The following is a 23,659-nucleotide window of genomic DNA, read 5'->3' as shown; positions in this document are numbered from 1 at the left end:
TTTATTCTTTTCTTACGCTTATTTCATGATATATTTCCGAAACTGCGTAGGATAGAGTGAAAAATTAGTTCATCGAAAATAAAATACGTTAAACGAATGTAAACTTGCTTACTACCACAAAATCTGCCTAAGAATAAAATAGCACGGGCATTGTTGCCAGCTTTTTCGCAAGTTTCGTTTTTACTTACATGAAAAGAAATCGTCCATATTTCAACCTTTTATTTGACATTGTAATTATGTCACTTTTGCCGCCTCGTCCTTATTTACAACTTAATTATGTCGAAGTCGTTTTTCACAACACACGCAGATACGACCATCGATAACACACATACACACATGTAGCCAGACACACAACCCTAACGTGGAGCGCAAACACGCACCAAACACATATTGCACTTTTCACCTCTTCCAGAGTTTTTGGCGAGCACTTTGCGTGATCTAGCATGGCCTCACATGCCACTCACCACGGTAATATCGACTGATGGCTTTGACCAGTGTAACCCCACTCTGAGCACCAGTTCGCCCCGGCAGTGGTTTCCTTACAACCCATTCCAGACTCTCCGGTTCCTGGGGCGGGACTTGTTCCGCAGTTTCCCGTCTCTGTTTCGGTGCCTCCCCCGCCTTCTCCTTCTCCTCCTTCTCCTCCGCCGCGTGGGGATGACGTTAGAGTCTGAGTCGACGAGGCCCATGACGCTGCTGCCGACGCCGCCGACGATGTCGATGTTAGCCAGGGTGGCGTACAGTGATCCGATGCCGGCGGGCCGCTGCGGCCGACAGCGGGGGTTGAACCGGAGCCGGGCTGAGCGGCCAGAGGTCAAAGGCAGGTCCTCGCCGCAGAACACGAACCTGCGGGACAAATACCGATATCTGGTGTAAGATTGGGGACAACAGACATACGAAAGGTCAGGGTATTAGAGATACTTATACATAGAGTGGCTCTATGTGAAAAGGAATAGAGTAGTAACTACATTTAAGCAGGTGATAGGTTACTAAAAAAGCAATTATTCATCTGTCTGACAAGTGATTTCATGTGTCATTTAGGTAACATTTCAAAGATAAACTACGACTTAGTATTTTCTTGTCGTACACCTATTCTAAAAGAGCCGTTTCCTGTCGGTCGTCATCTACCGAATCCCGTCACCATCCGGCCCGATTCACCTTTTCCTTCCCCGATCCCGTCCAACTCACCGTTCCCGGGTCTCCATGTGCACGGCCACCACTCGGTTGACGTGTATCATGGGCCGCGAGAGCAGCCTCCAAGTCAGCGGGTTCAGTAGGAACGACGAGTGAGACCACTCGAGGTCAATGGCCAGCGGCGGGCCCGTCAGCGACACGGCACTCACGTGCACGTACTTCTGACCCGGCTCGAAATACTGGTCACTGCAACACGGCAAACAGAAAACGGAGGGTAGGGCAGTGGTCAGTTTCTAGGAATTACTTAGCGACATTTGTTAGGGATAAGGGAGGCATATTAGATCTTCATTTTTCGAAAGTGATACGAGCTCTGCAGAGAATGGAAACAAATGAAATTCAGTAGACGCCAACTCTACAACGATAATATATCTATTACGGTACCTTTTTTGCAGAGCATATTTGTCGTTACGCTCTTCACCAAGCCTCGAGGGTTCTGTCTGTCTGTCTGTGTATTTAGTATTGCCTCTCGGGCCTCATGTGTCCTGGGCCTAATCTTACCAAATGCCGTGAATGCGCATTCACGGCATTTGGGAACATTCACAACTATTCCACATTCACTTATTCATTCGTTCAGGCAACATTCATAATCATTCACGCTATTAAAATCATTGGACAAGATAAGCTGGATGTAAATAAAAAGGATATATTAGTTATCAATGCCGTAAACTCCGGCCAGTGCTGCCAAATCCTATTTACGGCATTGGTAAGATTGGGCCCTGGAGCCGGTGTATTTTATTTCCCCCTCTTATCCCCAAACCGGTGTACATATTTTATTTCCCTCACCTATCCCCAAGCCGGTGCCAGTCGGTGACGTTGCTGGCGCTGTGGAAGCGCAGTTTGAAGGCGCCCATGTCTCCTCCGTGACGGACGGCGGCCGCCACATCGGACAGGAACACCGTCACCCGGTAGTGGCGCCCTGCAGTGACGGGACAGAGGTCACAGAGGTGTCTAGCCGAGCTCACCAATATCAGTTTTCCAAGTATTAAACACAGCACTAATTTGGTACCGTGGGATTGGAACAAATAATTCACTTGTCTGATCATAACGGCTAACATCTCAAGCAGGGATGCGGAGCCGGAGCCGGAGTCGGAGCCGGAGCCGCCGGAGCCGGCATATTTTGCCCGGAGCCGGAGCCGGAGCCGGAGCCGTGAAACAATATAGCCCGGAGCCGGAGCCGGAGCCGGAGCCGCCAAAAAAGGGGGCGACTCCGGCTCCTTTTTATTTTTTGAAGAGGAAAAAAAATAATTGACCTAGTTCGGTTTGACAGTACAAGGCAAAACATATGGTACTTACGTCATGGGCCATCAAATGAATGAAAAAATCCGAATATCCCCAGTATCCCACAGTACGCAAACAACTTCCTGTTTGCTCTCCCCCCCCCACGTCTACTGCATCCCCAGAACATGAGGACCAGTCATCAGGTGACGGCCATTGTTTTCAAACCAGTGCAGTGGACTGCGACTCCCAGCACTAGAGGTGGCAAAAGATGAAAATTTTGGGAACCAGACTCGAACCAGACCCGACTGGACATTTCTGGAACCAGTCGGACCCGGTCTTAGTTGGAATCGGAACCAGTTGGACCCGTTCCCCATGCAAACTACTTGTAGGTATCATCAGTTGGATCATATAAAACAGCCTATTTCCCACTGGGAATATTCGTGAGCTACTGTGTGCAAAGAAACATTCACTTAATTCACTTCATATTTTGCAATAATGTGTAGTGTGCATTGTGCAAGATGTAGTATAGTTTATGGTAGGACCCGGTTGGACCCGTCATAAAATTTCCAGGAACCGGTCTGGACCCATATGGGTCCAGACTGGTTCTTTGGACCGGGTCCTCGGGTCCACATTTTGCCACCTCTACCCAGCACCGTCTCATCCCACACACCCCCCACCCCTCACCCCCCAATGCAGCCGAGACGGGTGTCAGCTTACGATGGTTCACTGAACTCCGATTCGCGGCGACTGCGTTTCCAATGCCATCGCTTCCTAGCCCTTTGTTCTGCCAGTTCTCTCCGAGGTGCGTTTGCGCGGGGACGCGGTGAGCCGGTCATGGCAAAGAGTAACGCGTATAACCAATCCAATTTTTCTTCCACCCGTATTTAATTGATTGCGTAGGGGATGTACTGAGTCGGAGCCGGAGCCGCCGGAGCCGGAGCCGCCGGAGCCGGACCATTTTACTCGGAGCCGGAGCCGGAGCCGGAGCCGCCATAACATTTCACCCGGAGCCGGAGCCGGAGCCGGAGCCGATTTTTTTCTCCGGAGCCGGAGCCGGAGCCGGAGCCGTCTGAAATTTCCACGGCTCCGCATCCCTGATCTCAAGGCTTGAATGCAAACAGGGTCACTGGAAAGATAAGGCCTGCATGGGGCGAGTGCAACACAAGGCACTTACAACAGCAGGCAACTCAGGCAAGTGCGCTACGGGCACTGACGGTTGGAGTTGAGTCATTGCAGTAGTAAGCCAAGCGGACTTCGGAGGGGCATTATGAAAGTTCTCTAAATTGCCCCCTCATAATGCCTCTCCTTCAGCCAACCGTCTACTCACGGCAGAAGGGCACGTCGTTTCCGGTCAGCAGGTAGAAGGTGCGCGCGCCCAGCGGTCGGCCCAGCAGGTCGACCCTCTCGCGGTTCAGCAGCCGCATGCGGGCGCGGTCCACTGAGGTCAGATTGGCGTCTGCGTGGTACCCCAGTCGGTGGCAGTTGCTGAGTTTTGGAGAGCACAGGCCGCACTCGCCCGCAGCAAACTGCTCGTAACTGTCGAGATTGGATGAGACAGATGGGATATTATTTGGACGGCTCAGCTGCAGTAGCGTGCAGCGACAGCAGCAGGGTACTAAATCATAAATTACAGTTTATAGTGGACATACGAGTAGAGCAAACGTGCTAAAAAGAGCTAAATCACACACTTCCAAGCGTTTGGCTACACATGTCGTAAATGGACCTCTATTTTGCATCGACTTTACGAGTACAGGTTCCGGAGAAAAGGGTAATGAACGGAGCACTCAATGATATTCTAGTCACTTTTTCCTCATAACCATGGCAGGTACCAAATATGTAAGCATCTACTGTCACCACTGACAATTGCCTACGACACTCAAATGACTGCAGGGCACTCCACCGGCACCCACCTGTTACACTCGATGGCCAGGAACGGACAGTCGCTGTTGATGGACTCGGTGAAAAACTCGTACGCTCGGAGGTGGTTACAGCCGATGAACCGTCTCAAACCTGCCAACGGTGCGCAAAATAACGAATTAATGACAACTTATTTATGACAAAAACGTACGTAAATGACTCTACGAGAACGTTGAACCTTCCAGGTTACAGTTGAATTACATTCAACTGTGCGGCTCCAGTGGCGCAGTTGGTAAGGCGTCGGTTCTGTGGTCGGGAGGACCCGGGTTCGATCCCCGGTGCCGCCCGGCTTCCGGACTGGCGTCCCCAACTGTGTCACTGGGGGGTGGGGTGGGCTCCCGCCTTGCACCGTAGCCCTGAGGAGGAGCAGGAGCCCTCCCATAAATGGGAAAACATATCCCGTGTGGAGGACGAGGAATAAATAAAAAAAAAATTCATTCAAGATAAAAGAAAAAAGACAAAATAAGCGTAGTGCATGTATGTGCAAACAGAAATAAGCGCGGGTAATGATAATATCAACAAAAGATGTGAAGCTTCATCTCACCGTATATGAGGCTTCCCTCTTCCTTTTTGATGGCGTCTAGGACGCTGGTTCCACAACCCGGCTGCTTCTTTCCACCGTTTGGGAAGAAGTCCATGTGACCAATGGGCTGGTGCAGCCCCAGTCCTGTCGCAAAACGGAATGTCGATGTTCTTCTCATCAACATAATATGCACGAACACATCCCTCAAGGAGCTCTGTAACGCATTTAAAACTTCATATTAGCCCGCTTTAGGACGTTTTTATATGTTTAATTTACATGAGTAGTTGAAGCTTTTTGCCGAAACTGATTTTAGTAAAACGTGACGGTTACCGTCTATTCGTTTCAGAATTGATCCGTTTAGTAGCAATCCTACGAGCGTGAACATCCATTATATTTACACAATCCATGAGTAGATGTGCGAATGTCGAGAATCGGTAAATGATAAAAAAAACGTACACACATTTTATTCACACATAGCCCCCTACCTCCGGAAAAGAGCGGCCCACTATCGGTGTGTATGACGTCCACGAAGTCGGCGTCGGTCGGGTTCAGTCGTACCACAGGGTCCGTGTTCTCAAAGTGCGGCTCGGCAGGGTCCAGGCCCGTGATCCGCCCCAGCCTCATGCTGGTCTTGTGGAGGAAGTCGCCAACGTATCCGGCCAGGTGGGCCCCCAGACTGTGGCCGATGACGTGCATCTGATTGGACGGCGTGCCGTGCAGCTTCTGAGGTCACAGATATGATCGACCACTTTAAAATTAGATGCAGTATACTGCGGTTTTAAAACATTATTAATGACATGATCATCAAAAGACAATAGACACATCTTTGTCAATTCTAAATGCACCGTCTAATTCGCTCAAAGTTCGGTGCTCACCATCACTTTTAATTCACCTCGGTACGTCAAAATCATAATACTCACGTGTAATATCTGTATGAATCGTCCGACGATGGCTCCGACTAGTCGGATGTTGGCCACGGCCTGTGTGTAGGGCGGTCCGGAGCCGCCCACCCAGTCTACAACCAGCACGTTCATCGGCTGGTGGTCCAGCAGCGCCGCCACCATTCTCTGTCGGCGGCAGACGGGGTCACCGTCAGGGCAAGGTCATGGTACTGGGTCAGGGTCGGGTGAACGGATAAGGGGCTGGTTCATTATTCTCTATCGGTGGTAGCAACGGGGTCAGCGTCAGCGTCAAGGATATCGTCCCAGCTAAGCTAGCTAAGCAGCTAGGCATCATTCAGCATGGCTCTTCATATCATCCGGCAGGAGATGTCGAACTTTGCCCGGCATATTGACGAGAGTTGCGCCCGTGCAGTGATCCAATAAATGCGCTATGTTTCTATAGCACCGTGTGACCGGATATATCGAAGTATGTAGCTCAGTTAATTGAAACCTAGACCGCGTAGGACGTTTAAATCAAGCTGCTTCTGATGAGTTATTGATATGAAAACTATTCCTTTCCATTTTCTTCGCTCACTCAACCACGAAGTTGGTGAGAACTGTGATTTGTGAAGCGTAAAAAGCTTCTGGGAATCAATTTAAGTGAGATTTTAATGCTTCAAGTATAAACTGATTTCCATCTAGGTTTGGCCTCTCAATTTTTTTTTTTTACTGTCGCGGGCGACCTGTAGCTTAATTTCCGGGTCCGATCAATTTGTCTTCTATTTTCTCGAATTTCGTTCCGGACACCTGAGGCGGCGTCTGGGTTCACCAGCTATTGGATGGAAGACCGTGTGCTCGCATGCCTCGCTCCAAGCCCTCGGGCGCGGTCAGGCCCGCGCAGCTAGCTGGTTGGCTCGGCCAGTCCGGCGCGAACGACCGGGGCCAGGTTCGCGGTGGGCGGGATTGAAACGGCCGGCTCAGTGCAGTTGGGTGTTGTGGTGATCTAGAGCTTCCTTGTGAAGCGATGCGTTTCTCCTTCCATCCTTGCGAGCGTCTGACCATACATTTGTGGCACCATGGCAAGACTCATCACTGGCGGTTTGCTGACTTCCCCGGGCATTTTTCTGTTCCGGTTGCGCGCCATAATCGGTGGAAAACGTCTCGTCTACACTCTCCTCAGACGCCCTAGACCAGGCAAGACCAGGTAAGTGTGTCGCGCTACTCGAGTCTTGTCGCTCTGTCACAATGGACGTTATTCACTCGTTAAATCGCTCTGTTGCTGTATACCGCCGGTCAACACTGGTGCCCGGGTATACACACTGGCGATCGTTTGGCTCGCCTGACCGGGGCTCGCCGGTGCTCGACCCCTATCACGGTCACGTGCCAATTTTTATGAGTTAATAGACACTTTGGGGCTAATACATATGTTTATTGAATTATTTGATGCAATGTCGTGAAGCAGGTGTTGGCTTATGACTGGTATTGGACTAATGATAATGATAGGACTAATAATTGGGCTTATAATGCCATGCACTGACTGCACCAGACTGAGTGACTAACTAACTGACCGACTGATTGACTGACACAGTCTGCTTCATCAGAGTGTGTAAATCGTTGGCGTCTGATGCACGTCGTCGAACCGATGATGGCATACAAATATGCATACCTACTGATGTATTTAAGCAGTACGCCTTCCAGCTACTATCCATACATTTATCGGTTAAATTAAGTGCATGATCTTACCTTGATCCAGCGCTTTTCTCCCGAGTCCAAGTAGCCGTGCACTATGAACTTGACAGGCGCGTCAGCCATGAATGACGACGACTGAATGGATTCGATGTCATGGTCGTACATCCGCTGAAACATGATTGCAGCTGTAAGCATTTCATCCTATTTCAATTGCTAGGGTGATGCATGATACGGTGACGTATTGCCGTGCTGTATGATATCATTTGTTGGAATGCGGTGTCATATGTCGATATTGATTGGTTGATCGATTGATTGAAGAGAGAGAGAGAGAGAGAGAGAGAGAGAGAGAGAGAGAGAGAGAGAGAGAGAGAGGGAGAGAGAGATGGAGAGAGAGAGAGAGAGAGAGAGAGAGAGAGAGAGAGAGAGAGAGAGAGAGAGAGAGAGAGAGAGAGAGAGAGAGAGAGAGAGAGAGAGAGAGAGAGAGAGAGAGAGAGAGAGAGAGGAGAGAGAGAGAGAGAGAGAGAGAGAGAGAGAGAGATCATTGAATCTTTCGAAACACAACATATCGAAGCACCAAGCAAATGAAACAAGAGCTGCGCACGGAGTTTAAATATATCTCCGTATATGAAACGTTCACGCCTTATTTGTTTCACCACTCTGTACCTCACACGGAGTTACAGTGAGGAGATGCAGTAACTCACCTGACATTCTGTCGGGTTCTCGGGCGTGAACAGACAGAATTTGACGTTGAGCGTCTTCGGAGACTGGGGTAGCACACTGATGGGTCGCGACAGTGAGATCCATTCATTTGTGATGGCGAAACAGCCGTACACGCCGTAGCATTGCTTGATCAGGGCTGGAATAGATACATGCAGTCATATTACCCTTTACTTTCAGGAGACTCTGTGGGACATTCGGAGCTTGATGCATAACTGGCGAGTGGAAGCGTCGTGCCCGTGCTCCCCAGCCTGTGCTGTGGAGTGTGGTCTGTGGTTCCGCTCGCGCTGCTATCAATTTGTGCTCTCGACTTTCGAAGTCGCCGATCTGCGGTATCGATGTCGCCGACCGGAGGTTCCAGCATCGGCTTTTAGCCTCATCACTGGCAGTGTTTTTTTCTGTAACTGACCTGATTGTGGTCTCAATATCCGTGATCTATGATTTTATGACCATCCATTATCCATGGTGTGGTAGTCATCGACCTGCAGTTCAATTACAACTGATGCCCCCCCCCCCCCCCCATTGACTTCTGTGATGTCCCGCCACTGACCTATGTCCTTTTGGTGCCCCGGCACTACCCTAATGTCTCTCACCACCGACCTGCGCACCCTCCACTGACCTCTACCCCTCCCCACTGACTCCTGGTCTCCCCGGCACTAACCTGTCGTCTCGTTGTCGCCGAGCTGAATGCTGCGCGGCACCGCCCTCAGGAACAGCTGCCCTCTGCTCAGGGTGATTGTGAATAGGGTGATGCCGTACACCAGCAGCAGACTGGAAATGCCTGCCGCCACCATTGGTGCCAGCACCGCCTGCAAACACACAGTCACACAGAGTTACACCAGCAGCAGACTCGAAATGCCTGCCGCCACCATTGCAATGCTGGCGACAGTCACCAATGCAATGGTGACAGCACCGCCTGAAAAATACACACAGTCACAGTCACACAAACACATCATCATATTATTCGCTTCATGAAGGCCACATGGCATGTAGTGGTATGGTGCACCCTTGTGCACTGCACACCTTTCTTATGGCGCTTCTTGCAGAGCACGCTTTTTTGTGGCAATCCCTACAGTGTACGTACAAGTCAGATTGACTGCAGATGCGGCGGTCTTCAACGGCAATACTTTGATCAAACTGCATTCGTGCGAATTCCTTCCCTTTTTCAATGTTATGCTACCATTGACATGCATGAGATCAGAATCAGATGAGCATTGAGCAGCGATATAACATAACTGTATAAGATAATTTTGTACGCTATAACGATTCACTTTAATCGTAAGGTGTCATAGCCCAGCTCGAACTGCCTCAAGGCTCGCTATATTTGCTCCCTAAGGCGAGACGTCATGTTATCATGGGCAGTAGTCACATCAATGGCTGGCGAAATCACATACCGAGGCGAAATCACATACCGTGACCGCCTCAGTATGCGGACAATGGACAGTTGCAACTGTCCATTGTCCAACTTATGGGAACACGCTAACCGTTCAGCATTTAACCCGCGCGGGGCTGGGGTCTCCAGCCGAACGCGCGGGGCTGGGGGGGGGGGGGGGTAAATTTTACCCCCCCCCCCCCTGTTATCTCCCGAACTAATGGTCCGATTTGGAAAATTCGAACGCCAATCGAAAGATCTCATCACGAACAACTAAAAACATGTACTTAATTTAAAGTTTGAGGTCAAGGTCAAGGTCAGGTCAAGGGTAAAAATTGCAAGTTTCTACAGTATCGGCCTTGCACCGTAGTTGCCGAAGAATGGAGTCATGGACTGAGACTGATTGCCCAAAACGTGTTCTTAGGCTACCAAGACAATATTCGTTGCCTGCAATATCATTCAGAGGTCAAGGTCAAGGTCAGGTCAGGTCAGGTCACCAAAAACAAAATATAGAAAAGGGCACGTGCGACACATGTTTTATGGGTCATTTTACTCATAAAATTCAATAGGCACACTCAATAAGTGATATGGACCACCTCTGGATGAATTTCAGGTCGAGGTCAGGTCAAGGTCAGGTCAAGTGAGGTCAAATTTTGAAGTTGGTTGGTAAGGCCTAACAAGGTGTGTATCTGATGCAGTTTTTCACGGCGAATCGAATGGTGCTATTTTTGTTTCCGTACGAGGTCTAGAACTTCCAAAAAAAATCATTTTTTCAAATTTTTTGTGTGTCGTGACGTCATAAAAGTTTGAATAACTCCCACATTTCTGAACTGATTCTTCTAAAAATTGGTATGTAGGTGCACATAGACCACTTCTCTGACATATATTCCGGTTTTTTCGATACACTCAAAATTTTGGATTTTATAACTATTTTCCCAAAAAAGTCAGTTTTTTGAAGAAAAAAAATTTGGGCCAAAATCCAACATTTTCAAAAACCGAGATAGCCATTTGATAGACAAAGTAAAAAGATGTATAACCTTTTTTGTTACGTCTTGATTCCTTTAAAAATGAAGATGTTAGCGGCGTTTGAAATTTTGCCGTTTTTGAGGCGAAAATGGCGAACATGACGTCACTAAAACGTCAATTTCTCAAAAAAATTTCCGACGGATTTCGCTAAAATTTTCGGGGAACGTGTCAAATTGATGTAAGAAAAGGTACTGAAAGTTTGGCGCCTGCAAAAATTCGCGAGGGGGGGGGGGTAAAATTTACCCCCCCCCCCAGCCCGCGCGGGTTAAGTTTATCGCACAGTTATGGGCGCTGGAAATTCCCTGGTTATGCGGTAGGCATTAGCAAGAAACTTTGTTTGGGACTATTTTGGCTGATTCAAATCCACCCGTCAAAAATGAATTAACCAAACTAATAAAACGTATTTTGCCTACTTTTTTTTTGTTACTGTGGCTAGCTTTATGTTGACGATATCAGTAAAAAAGTCAAAGATACCAGTAAAAAAGCCGATCAGCAGAGATCTTCGGTAAACATTTTATTAGCTTGACAACGATAGAAGACGTAATGATTTAACCACAATTTGTTATAAATAGGGGAGAGCGGGGTCAAATGTAACACGGGGCAATTGTAACAGTGTTAATAATTCATAAACTTACCAATAGAATGCGCTAATGTTAAGACCGAAAATGCGTAATTCTATACTGCCTTTCCCAACGGAGTTTGAAGCGAAAGTGCCGGGTATGTCGATGGCTGTGCACAGTAATGTGTTTTTGAGTGCATTTTATAAATTTTTATACCGTTATATTTGATTAGCTCATTTCCGCCATTGAAAAGATATCGACTTCAGACTTTGTGTAAGCGTTGCCAGGCTTGTTGTCCATAAATTGAAAGCATTAAATGCTGTACATGCAACATCTTTATGCGCCAGTTTCGTCTAAAATATGTCAAGGCGCGACGGGGACAATTGTAACATTTTTGCAGGGGTCAAATATAACAGGCTATAGGTCAGTGGCCATTATGTCAAAGTCGTCAAATTTTCAAGGGAGATGAAACATTGCTAGAATTAAGAGAGCTGTAAGTTTTGTCGCAATCGGCAGCTTTTTACGCGATTTAGGCTGGAGACTTCCACACGCGGGTAAGTCGCGTGTAAGTGGTTTGCGGGTAAGTTGGCGTTTATCTCGCGTTTAAGTCGGCGGGTAACTTTGCCCGGAGACTTCCATCTGCGGGTAAATAGTTTGTTTGCTAAGTTAGCGAACGAACTTACACGCGAGCCACCCCATGTATTAAGTTCGCGGGTATCTTTTCGGTGGTGCTTTTTTTGGTCCTTAGGGGGTTTCAAAAGTTTATTTCTGTGCAAATTTTATGTGCAAGTGATAGACAATAGTGCAATAATCTAGTTCTGGCTTTTTCAGCCAGTTAGGCCTAGCCGTTCGGCTGCTAAGATTAGACGAATTTGAGGTCACCTTTTCATAGTACTGAGGCCAGTTTTACCAACAGAAAAATAGGCAATAGCCGCCTGGCGGAATTTTTCGCCTAAAGGCTGATTCACATACGGATCGAGAGCGGTAAAGCCCTATCCGCTTACGTGCTTATCGCGTTTACACTCCGTATGTGAAACGGTCTTTAGGCAAAAAATTCCGCCAGGTGGCTATTTTTCTGTTGGTTAAACTGGCCTCTGTGCTTGTTGAGGGGTTACAAATTACGTATTTCATCACTGCAAGTATCCAGATGTTTTCAACAAGTCATACATGAGTAATCAGAGCAATATTTGAGTTGACAGAATTGAGGATGTAGGACTCAAATTTTCAAATACGGAGGGATTAGTCTATTTCCATCGCGCCTATCTCCTTGCCACCAGCTGCTATTTCGTAATCTTCGGGATAGTCAGATGGGATTCGTATCGCATCCGAAATAATGTGATCGTCGAGCCAGCCGGCTAGTGTCGGGCCCCTGTCGTCGCCCTTCGCGTTACGTGTCAGTGGGGCGAGGACCAGCTCAGTGGAAGCAATACGAGTGTCCGGTCAACAACCATGGACAGGAAGAAGAGGAGCAGAAATTTCAGTAGTAATGACATGCATTTGTTAGCCGATGTCATGAAAACTGAAGTAAAAGTCATCGAAAATAAGCGACACGATGGAAGGAGTAATGAAGAACGAAAACGGTCTTGGAAGAACATTGTTACGGCCTGTAATGCAAGGTCAGAAGAAAAATGGGACTAGAAACAGCTGACACAGCTCTGGAGAGATATGAAAAGGACGGCCAAAAAGAACCATTAGCGGTTTAAACGGCAGCAAATGGGCACTGGTGGTGGACCGGATCCTGCGCAGTTGGAACGTCAGCCACCCCCGCGACACGCACATATTAAACTGATCACTCGGTGATAATTGTTCTTTGTGTGGCATTTAATTGGACACCGACGACGCCTCACCGGTGAAGTGACGGGGCGGGGGTGAGGACGGGGGGTGACGGAGACGAACCGACGAGGGCAGACGAGTAATATGAGATACGGCTATTGCAAGATCATGCAGTAGACTGGCGGTCGGCCATACAGAGTGAAATAACACAAGGCGATTAGCATTATTGATGCTGATTGGCACGGCTTCAAACGCTGTTCTGGTTAGGTTAATGCATCACCACATCCCATTGTTACGGCTGTACTCATTGCATGTGTAAAAACGCTGATTGGGGGCCACCGGTCCCATAAATAACGGAATTACGCACTTGTTCATTGGACCAGCTGATCGCCGCATCCCGATCAGCTGATCGGGAAGCCCTTTAACCCTCGCCCCGTTGGGGGGGGGGGGCATTTTGGCCCCCCCTGTGGTTTTTCCTGAATAGCAAGAAAACGGCGGCGCGCAGCGCCGCCAAATTTTCAGTACCTTCCCGGGCATCAATTTGACACCTTCACACCAAATTTCAAGTCTTAGGTCACCTTAGGTCAGGAGTTATTGAGGTCAAACTGAGGTCATGTTCGAGCAAAAATGGGCAAAAAACATGCAATCTTGAAACGCTCACCAAATCTACAGTTATCAAGCAATTTCAAAGTTCTTTATATGGTCTAGTAGACAAAAAGCGGCGCTGCAAAACTGCTATCTCGGATTTTCAAAATTTTTGGTTTTTGACCAAAAAAAATTCAAAAAATTGATTTTTTTAGAAAAACTTTGAAAAAATCCAAAAATTTTCCGAATTTCGAAAAAACCGGAATATATGTGATAGTGCCAGCGCTCTTCTATATACATACCAAATTTCAGAATGATATCTCGTTTTTTGGCCAAGTTATAGCGAAAAAACTGTTCAAAAATGATGACGTCAAATTTTTGAACTCAATTTTTAGCAATTCTAGACCACTTACGGCAAAACAAAGACCACCATTGAACTCCCCGTGACGAGCTGCATCGATTCGATACCCATTTTATGCAAAAATATTAACTTTGAAATTTGACCTAATTTGACCTGACCTTGACCTGACCTTGACCTGACCTTGACCAAAACGTGATCTAAGCTGGCCCCAAAGGCTGCCTGACCCATATAATCGCATTTTTCATGTAAAATGGACCATAAAACATGTATCACACGACACTTTCATATTGTGACCCCCCCGTGACCTGACCTCTGTGACCTGACCTGGTATCAGTGACCTCAAATAGCAAAATATGTGTTTGAAGAACATTTCCCCATCGATGATTTTCAATGAAATGCATTTTACTCGATTTTACAACGCATTTCTTGAAGTGCCTGTAAACGGTGAAAATTGGACCTTTGACCTGACCTGTGACGTCATCGGTTTGACCTAGGTCAATAAAATTGGGTCACAAGGTAGTTCCCCGTTGGGGCTATCCAACGCCGTTTACCGCTTGTCGCTATGTTGCGTGGTTCTCGAGATCTTAGGGGGGGGGGCCAAAATGGCCCCCCCCCAACCGGGCGCGTTGCTCGGCAGAGCCCAACGGGGCGCGGGTTAAACTGGCGTGTAAGTCGGCATTTAAATACTTACACGCGTGTAGCTACCCACCAGTTAACCGCGGATGGAGGTCCCCGGGTAAAAGTTGGTGGGCAGCTACACGCGTGTAAGGAAGTTAGCCACCAAAATAAACGCGAGTTAACCGCAAACTGGAAGTCTCCAGCCTTATTTGCGAAAAACCGAGGGAGAGGAGGTCCATCCAACCCCTGTATAAGTGCGAGGTTTTTAAGCCTTTTTTCCTGAGAAGAACCGTCTCTAACAAGTGTGGGAAGATGAACAAGTGTTCAATACTTTTGTTAAATCAAAGTTTTGGGAAAAATTGTGTTGCTGTAGCCTGTAAATTAGCATGTTACAATTGTCCCCGGGTGGTGTTACTTTTGACCCCGTATCTGGGGTGAATTGTAACAGATGAATTGACTTTTTCGGACAACAATTTGACCCAAAAAATAAGTTATTTCGGAAATGTTTAACAGCATTTTAAAGACAAAACATCATAGTTTCTGAAAATAAAAGAAAAAGTTTTATAACTGCAAACGTGTTTGCACCAGATGATAAAATGCAAAAAATGTTACAATTAACCCCGTTCTCCCCCTACCTACCTACAAATAATTAACAAATAACAAGGGCTTTATTCACACACCACCTGCGTCGCAGAGATTCCTCAGCACTGACGTTGCACGGCACACATACCACACTGCCTCCAGCTGCTGTGGATCTGTTTACGTCGCCCTCCAGTGGCGATTGATTTGACCTTGTCGTTATTGGCGGGTGGTGTAACGCCCTCTCGGCTCTGTGGCGTGATATACCCGCTGAATGGCGCCGCCCGGCCCGGTTCCTCGTGGTGACCTCTCTCTGAGGTCGAGAGGCCTGCCCTGTTACCGGGGACTGTCTGATCAGAACGTTCCGGTGGCCTCGCTGGTGGTCGGTTTATCGCGAATTGGCAGACTGGGAGCTGGTTGTTGATAAAACTAATGCTAACGTTCGTCGTAAACAGGCGTGATTCAGCGTGCTTGGAATCCTTCTGTGTGAGGTACCCAAGGGAGACCTAAATCTTCTGTTTTCACCCACGCAATGATATTTGTCATTTGAGTTGCTTGATAATTACCATGAACTACCAGTATAACGCCTTATAGGGCGACAAACGGAGCGAGCGAGAGGGTGAGCCTTGCACGTGCGAAATTGTGAGGGGGTACCTACAACTGACTTGTGCACGGCACCTTTCTAACCGGTCTCTAGCAAAGTTGCCAAATATGAGCGCAATCGGCCTAGCCGTTCTCGAGACCTGGAAGTGGCACCCTGCACGTGCGCACGTGCAAAATGGGTCCTAACTGACTTTTGCACGGCACACTACTAACCGGTCCCTAACCATGTACCAAATTTCAGCGCAATCGGTTCAGCCGTTCTCGAGATATGGAATCGACCCCTGCACGTGCACACGTGCAGCAGCACCCCAACTGTGGCATATGGATATGCAATGCCTAGTGGGTGCCTACCTACATGCCAACGTTCAGCGCAATTGGCCCAGTAGTTACCGGCATGTTGTAATTGTTACAAAACTGACACCTCTTCGTTTTGCACGTGGCACGTGCATAAGGCGTCACCCACATGCATCGGGAGTAGTCCAATACTTGGTAGAAGGAATGAAGCTACCCTACAAAAATTACCGCATGTAAATCGATTAAGTGGTTGCTGAGATATAAGCCTCGCAAAAGCGTTACAGGCCGGGCCGGGCCGCTCATACTGAGATTTTTCCGTTATATGGTAAAGACTACGCCCGCTTTGCTCGTTCCGTAATGAACGATTTGCGCACTTACTTTCTGCGACACTTTTGGATGTTAACTCGATGTTTGTCAACTTGCGCTTCGGATGTGCGTGGCGGCCGGGTCCTTCCCGAGTAGTTTTGGGCATTGGTGTGCGACTGAGCCGTCAAGAGGCCCGCTGATTATGGCCTTTACAGAAAATTCTTTAAAATGCTATCGTTAGTATTTACATCGCTTGATGAGAAGCTTGCAAATGCCCTCAGATGACACTCTTTATGTGACCTCAAAGAACTCATAACCTTCACAATGACTTTGAGCAAGCTTCTGCTCAGGATCTTCGAGATCCAGGTCATTCAGGCCTTCGTTTCGGTCAGTTAATTGACATTCCCGGAATTTTTTTCCGTCTATGATGGTCAGCCTGCCCACCGTGCGCCGGGTCTGTCTGCCAGTTTCACCGGGCCAGTGAACCGCGGCAGCCGGCGGCGGGTAGCGGCAGCGGCACATGGGAACTGGATCTCCGTCTCGCCGGCCCGCCGCCGTTACCGGCCGGGCCGGCACGTGCCGGCCGGCTCCGTCTCCCTGCGTGAGCGGATCGCTGCTCACGCACGCAGCCGTACACACGCGCGGCCGAACAGACCTACAGGCCGCCATCAGTCGAAGACACCGGCTGACGGCACTTTCACCGGGCGCCGCTCCAGTTACTGGCACCGACAGGCGAAACGGCCGCCGTCCCAGGAGGCTCGAACCAGTTTATAAATCAGGAGGACGACAGCTCACCATGAAAATAACAGCCAACGTCCTTCGAAACTGCACCATATTTTACGAAAAATTGACCCCGCTGACTATCTACAGTTTTCTTTGGCCGAAGCCAAATGTTCCCCGGGACCATTTTATGGCATCCGCTCCGGACCTTGTATGGTCCAAGTCCTTTCTTTGGGTCCGTGTGGAGGGGAGAGGAGAGGAGAGGAAGGCAGGAGAGAGGGAAGAAGGAGGTCGGGTTTCGGACCGGTCATGGCCGCTGTCCCGCTGTGCCAGTTCGCTCCGCCGCCGGCAGACGACCTTCCAAGGCAGTCGGCTGGCTGGGGACGGACGGACGGAGCGGCGTACGGCTGGGGACGGACGGTGTGGTGGAGAGCGGGAACACCGTCACTATTCAGATACATTGTTTCATTATACGTGCTAAACCATTTATAGTTATTAACCTCACGCTTACCTTTTGGCCTTACAAGGTCGAGTAGGAACTAGGATAAATGCAGCCTTGGCATATTGGCATTGCCTAAAGTTGAAATAAAGTTGAAAGAAGTTGACGCTAACGCTGAATAAACGTTTAGGTCTGCAAATTTAAACAAAACAATCATTGACCTTATTCTGGAAGGGTTTCATTAAATCATTAATAGGTGATAAACAAAACCCTCTCATTACCAGAACCTAATGAATAAAACATCTAAGTAGCATTTAATGCACAATTTCCATGCTATTAATTTCACATGCGTTATTTGATCATGCGATCAGTGAACTGACATTGACATTGGCCTCGATATTGCACCTTTGTCCGACTCTTTAGATATTCATCAAAACAACGGCGCAGGCTGGACATACTAACTTGAATGCTATACTACATTTTATTTGTGAGTCACGTAGTACCTCTGTATTACAATGTGCTGCAGAAAGCCCCCAAAAGGGCAGTGTAGGATGGAGCGTCAGCGCTCGTGGCCCGTAGCACAGTAGGACGAACGATGATGCGCCTGGATTCGCTGTTCCAAGGTTATTCAAAGATGTTTCATATTTTGTCATAGGGAAATGACATTTCTCGTGACAACAGTTTGAAGTGAGCGAAAGTTTTATCTTATAGAACAAAAATATTTCCATTTTTATCAGCACAACTTTAATTCCTTTTCCGTTCTGTGTCGTCCATTGTGAATGAATCATGAAAGTTGGGCAGCGAAGCTTTGGTTCTAAAGGAGTCGATTACAGTCACAAACCAACAGAGGCCTATAGTCTGCCTATTATCTTGCAAACTGCTAAAGTTCGATGTTTTAAATACGGTATCCCCGCCTTACCCTCATGTGGGGCCCGCCGTTGGTGGGTCCTCTGTCCGATGCTCTCCGGTCGACGGCTGCGCGGCAGACACAGAGAGCGCTCTGCCGCCGGCGACACCAGCGCGCGCTCGACCCTGCCGTGTCCCGACTGTTTACACTGGCGTTCGCAGGCCATTGGTGCCCTCCGCAGGCCATTGGTGCCGCTGGTGGTGTGATGGTGCAGGCCCGAGGTATGGGTGCACGCGCTCAGACTGGTGTACCCGGGAAGGGCGAACAGGACAGGACAGGACAGGACATGAGCGCGGACGGGACAGAAGATCAGACAGAGAGCCACAGAGAGGGTGGAAATAGCTGATTGTGATTTGACGGAAAAGCAAGTCGGACGGAGAGGCCAGCAGATTGGAAAGGTGATAGTCGGCAACAGTTCATGACTCACGAGGACAGGTCAGGAAAGACAGCCAGCGAAATGTCCGACGTGCGCCAGATTTTCCGAGCATAGCCCGTGTCGGACAAACCACAGACCGCCGTCTATACAGGACTTACACTGCACTGGGGACAGAGGACAGCCGCCGGCCCACTAACCCTGCCTGAGCGCGGCAGATCACTGCGGCTCTCTCACATGCCGTCTGACATCCGACAGCAGTGTTTGACATCTGCAGGGAAGCTGGGATAGGAAATCCCTGGCTTCTCAGGAAATAACCGGCCGAAACCAAAACAGTCAGATGCTAATTCCACGTGAAATCTGCATATGAAATGGAATACCAAATGAAAGAAAGATGGGGTGATTCCTTCGTACCCCGAGGCAAGTCGTACAAAAAAGACGTTTGCGATTATAATCGCCTAAAAAAACTGGCATGAAACTGCTATTTAATTATAGTTCTTTTGATTTCAAGCGATAATAGAAACTCGACAGAATTTTCTCAGTTGCTCGAGGTTTGTTGTTATCTCGTAAATGTACAAAAAAAAAAAACGTGACAATCGAGCGAAAAGCGAGGTAAAACATCCACACAACAGTCCTACGGATTGCGGGTCTACGGTTGGACGGTTAACTACGGATGAAAAAGATGAAGGCAGCCCGTGTGATCCTTATCTGTTCATTAGAAACAAAACAAGCATACAGACCCGTTGAGTTTGTCGACTAACACGAATGCATATTGCATACTGAGTAGGAAGAAGCAGATAAGTGCTTCCCTCGAGCGTTGAAAGTGGGGGCAGTCACCGAAGAATCAAATCGATAGGGGAGAGGCGCTTTAGGTGAACAATCCTTTCTTAATGAATTTGTATAGCAGAGGACATAAAGTCCCTACTCTTGTTGCACTGTCCGTAAACATAACTGGTGTTCCCTGTTCATCAGTCTCCAGCATCCTAAACTCCCCTAACCCCTCCCGAGCCAGGCACCCAATCCGTTATGCTGGATTCACGGGCGCCTGGCCTGGATCGCGGCCGGCTGCTGGTGAAGAGCACCAGCTCAGGGTGACTGGCAGTCTCTCTGGTCTGCCGGGCGGCCTGACCGACTGAGTCTGCCGACTGGAAATCCAGGTGGCACCGTGCAACAGCCGCACGGCGCCGCTCCGGGTGTGGATCGGCAACTATTCCAACTCCGGTATGGGGGAGCACTGCAGAAATCCCAGCGCTGTTGGCTGTGCTCATGAGGCTCTTCTAGCACCGCTATGCGCTCTGGTCCAGCGGAGCACTAAAAGGCTACTGGATGCAGTTTACTGACCACTTTATTGGTACAAATTGAAAGAACGTGTCGCCAGAAGAAAGATGACACAGCGCTTAAAATGACACCATTTCGATCATTTTTCAATTGCGTCAGAGTGTTCTGTCAGGTGTGCGATGACGGTAGAAAACGGCAGAAAATGGTAGAGAGGAGGGACGGTATCGGTGGGAGCGGGACAGATGGAGCGCACCTCTCACTGGTACGGCCGTTGCGCCATAAAAAGACCTGGCTTCAAGCATGTCACGCACCGCTTTGGGTCGCTATATCGAAATACCATGCCTCTAATACGGTCACCGTCGCTGAGTTGGGCAACCGAGCCAGGTCATTCCAAATCGGCGTCATTGCGGCCAAATCACGGCGCAACGCGAACGCGATTCGGGCTGCCAGATAATTGGGACTGCTGTTGAGAGCATTTGATCTTCAGCCTTGAATACGACTTTTGATTCCTCTTTGATCAAAATAGAACAGTTTTATATGTAAAAAGTATGCATAAATAACCTTATGCTCATTCTTTGCACTTTTTTGTTTGGGAGTGTTTATAATGTCTTTCGTCCAAGAGAGGCGCATTTCAATTTTCTCCCATTGACTTATAATGGGGAGGTCGCAAAATTGACCTAACCTTAGTTCATCGATATCAAAATTCTGAGATATACATTTTGTACATGTATTGCTCTTAGCAATCGCTGAAACTTTCAAAGCGATCGGTCAATCGTGTTGCTATGGCAGATATTGAAACTTTGTATGAGGTGAGTTCACTTCAAGTGACCTGGTGACCTGACCTTAAATGACCTTGGTCTGAAATTTTCACATGTGTAGAATTGATGTATGCCGTTTTTGAGATATTCGCGAAAAACCACAGCGGGGTGTTCAAACACCCCCCAGCAGGGCGCGGGTTAATAAACGTAAATCCTCTAGGCATTTGCATGGGGGATAATCTGTATTTTTATATGAGTTATGCTGCCAAATGAGTAGATCGTAATAAAGTATTAAATAGGAACAATGAGAAGCAGTGGAATTGATTTTCATACGAGAGGTCACTGTAAGTATCGCTTCAATAAAAGAGGATTGACATAGCTGTTGTAAAGGGCTTCACTAAAAAACGCCTTCGAAAGATAAAGCAAGGCCATTGACTATTCCCACATCAATCAGTCAGAGCACTGAGCACGCCATCAATTTCTGACTGAGGTGAAACCCGAAAACACACATTCCTGCTCTGGGGTTCGGCGTCCGACTGAGCTGCTCGTCACCGACCCGCGGCGTCCGACTGAGCGGCTCGTCACCTACCCACGGCGTCACCCATTCGTGTCCGAACGGAACGGCACGGTTTCTTCACGGAAATCTCCGAATCATGTAATTATATTAGAGTGAAAGCTGCATTATTCTACGCATGTTAATATAATTATCCTTAATGATCATTCTCAGACCGCTGACTATGTGCAGCGTATCCCATGTCTCTTATGCTGCGCTGCATCGTTTCATTGGCGCACAACTTTTCTGGTAATATTCCCACACGTAATGAGATTCGTTCAAAAATCACTGACAAGACTTATTTAGAAACAATCTCGTGCCTGAAAAGTTTTCGCTTGTTTCAAGAGGGTGACACTACACATAATGCACAATGGTACAATCCAAGAATCTTGATGACCTTGACCTGACGAGTGACACAACCCTGTCCCATATCACCACGATCACACATTCAGGGGATAGCTGGGGAGGAGGGAGAGAACGCCGCGCGCTCTTCTAACGGCAGAAGAGACACTTCCAAGACCCAGATCGCATGATGGGTAACGTTTTGTGCTGGCAACAGAAGAAATGTCCTACTCTAGATACGAACTTTATGGGATTAAGTGAGCAGATGTTTTGCAGGGAGGCCGTTGACCTGGTTTGCCATTTTCGTGGTCAATTTGGTTAGATTCCAGCGCATCTCCAGACAGACAACAACACTAATGCATTCTGATGGCTCCTAAATGTGTGGGTAAATAATTGGTCGTGGAAAATGTGGGTCCTAATGTTAAATGTACCCATATTTTAGCAGCAATGTTCCCGAGGCCGACGCCCCAGCGCCATCGCGGGAACACTCACCTCATTAGCTGAGACATGATCCACGGGAGTGTCGGGTCGGCCCGTCAGGCGGTCCGGCAGCGGCGCCGGCCGCGGCAGCACGCGCTTCTCACCGGCACCGACGGCACACTGGCGCCTCTCCACTGCCGCTGCCGACAGGACACAGGTGACCGCACCGGTGCGTCCAGGGGTGGCCGACCCGCCGTCATGAGCGACTCGGCAGGGGTGGCCGACCTTCTAGTGTCGGTTGTAGCGGATCACTGACTGTTCCCGGCGGGTCGGCAGCCTCACGACTATGACCCGATCACGAGCCACGTCAGCGTGATGTTTGGTAACACATTGCGCGAAAATCGTGCGGTAGTGTTGCTGAGGCAAGCCCGCTACGCTGTGCGGCCAGCGAGTATAGTATAGCTTGTGCTCAATCATCCGGCTCCAGTGTTCACTGTCGTTAGTGTAGCGTGCTACTCAAGCGCGGCATGCTTCTGTGGATTATATTTGTAACGGGTAGGTGACAACCGACTTATCAGTTGTTCTGACGGGAGATGACTCCCAAAAGTGACAACTGACAAGATTGAAGTGTCCTACATACACATTACACAATACATAGGTAGATTGATAATGAATGTCTAAACAGCATTAGTTGCCGACAGCTTTGATTCACCAAATGTCACTGTTCAACTTACTCCAACAGAACACAATACCTACCTAAATAAAAAGTAGATATGAGTCGAATCCGATTCGTTAGACGAGTCGAATCGCAAAATACAATCAATGAATTGTATATTAATTGCTTTATTTCTGTTACTTAAATAAAGTGAACTGAACTGAACCGAATTTATCCCTCGCGGGGCCGGGGGGGGGGCGTTTCCCCCTGGCGAATATTTGCGATAGCTCCCGAACGCTTAGGGATAGGGAAGCGAAACTTTTAGTACCTTTTCTCCCATCAATTTGACATTTCTCAAGTAAAAAATTTGGACCTAGTCCCCTTGATGACGTCACAGGGTCGATTTTTTTTATAGACCCCTGCACGGCAAACTTTGGCGTCACAGACGCGAACTTCAAATGGCTGCTAAAATAGAGTTTTAGAGATCAAGACAAATTACGAGCACGGTTGTATAGAGTTTGACCTAGTGAAGAATAAAAAAAATTGGTGGCCTGAGGTCAGAGGTCAGGTCAATGACCTCGAAATGTGGTTTTAGTTTTTCGCAAATAACTTCGACAAAAATGACCCTAGAGCTAAGGCAGTGGTACCATCGCATTCGCCTTGTCAAGCCGCGTCGAATGATACATATTTTGTTTGGAAAAGGTCAAGCTTTATGTTCACCTCATGTGACCTCGAATGACCCTTAATTGACACATGAAATGTCGTTTATGATGGATTTGTGCCCGCTGATCACGAATCTGGCATATTTTCCTCTAATCCTTCATTACATTTTCGGAATCCTCAGATTCTCTTCTTTCGTTGACACCCAATTTTGCCGGTTTTATGCATCCTGCCGTCCTCTAGAACGCTTACTTTGAGATCACTACACATGTGCCGGGTTTTTGCCTTTGACCTTGACCTCTGACCTCGAAAATTGGCCTGAAGTCAAAAATGTTAGG

General features: G+C 48.2%; 1 protein-coding gene across 3 annotated transcripts; it reads right to left on the bottom strand.

Moving 5' to 3' along the window:
• Positions 1 to 204: 204 nt before the first annotated feature.
• On the bottom strand, positions 205 to 22,198 carry LOC122367770 (pancreatic triacylglycerol lipase-like). Of its 3 annotated transcripts, none has more exons than XM_043341171.1 (12): positions 22,079 to 22,198; positions 8,801 to 8,948; positions 8,124 to 8,278; positions 7,477 to 7,590; positions 5,773 to 5,919; positions 5,338 to 5,575; positions 4,874 to 4,996; positions 4,323 to 4,422; positions 3,740 to 3,948; positions 1,978 to 2,110; positions 1,189 to 1,380; positions 205 to 846 (listed from the first exon to the last, which is right to left on the bottom strand). In XM_043341171.1, exons 2-12 carry the CDS (start codon positions 8,931 to 8,933, stop codon positions 540 to 542), a joined length of 1,851 nt encoding a protein of 616 aa, XP_043197106.1. In that variant the 5' UTR covers positions 8,934 to 8,948; positions 22,079 to 22,198; the 3' UTR covers positions 205 to 539. The 3 variants fall into 3 exon arrangements, with proteins under 3 accessions (XP_043197106.1, XP_043197105.1, XP_043197107.1); XM_043341170.1 differs by lacking the exon at positions 22,079 to 22,198 and adding an exon at positions 18,295 to 18,881; XM_043341172.1 differs by lacking the exon at positions 22,079 to 22,198 and adding an exon at positions 18,817 to 18,838.
• Positions 22,199 to 23,659: the final 1,461 nt, after the last annotated feature.

The sequence above is a fragment of the Amphibalanus amphitrite genome, unplaced genomic scaffold, assembly GCF_019059575.1.
Source record: "Amphibalanus amphitrite isolate SeventyFive unplaced genomic scaffold, NRLGWU_Aamphi_draft 000895F_arrow, whole genome shotgun sequence".
In the NCBI taxonomy this organism is placed as follows: Eukaryota; Metazoa; Arthropoda; class Thecostraca; order Balanomorpha; family Balanidae; genus Amphibalanus; species Amphibalanus amphitrite.
The sequence above is the reverse complement of the archived record's forward strand: the minus strand, read 5'-3'. Positions and strand labels throughout refer to the sequence as shown.

Coding starts and splice junctions, on each gene's coding strand:
- LOC122367770 (XM_043341170.1), bottom strand. CDS start 18,468: ATGGCCTGCGGAGGGCACCAATGGCCTGCGAACGCCAGTGTAAACAGT. Junction 7,591..8,123: donor AGAACCCGACAGAATGTCAG/GTGAGTTACTGC, acceptor ATCATGTTTCAG/CGGATGTACGACCATGACAT. Junction 847..1,188: donor CACATGGAGACCCGGGAACG/GTGAGTTGGACG, acceptor TTTGTCCCGCAG/GTTCGTGTTCTGCGGCGAGG.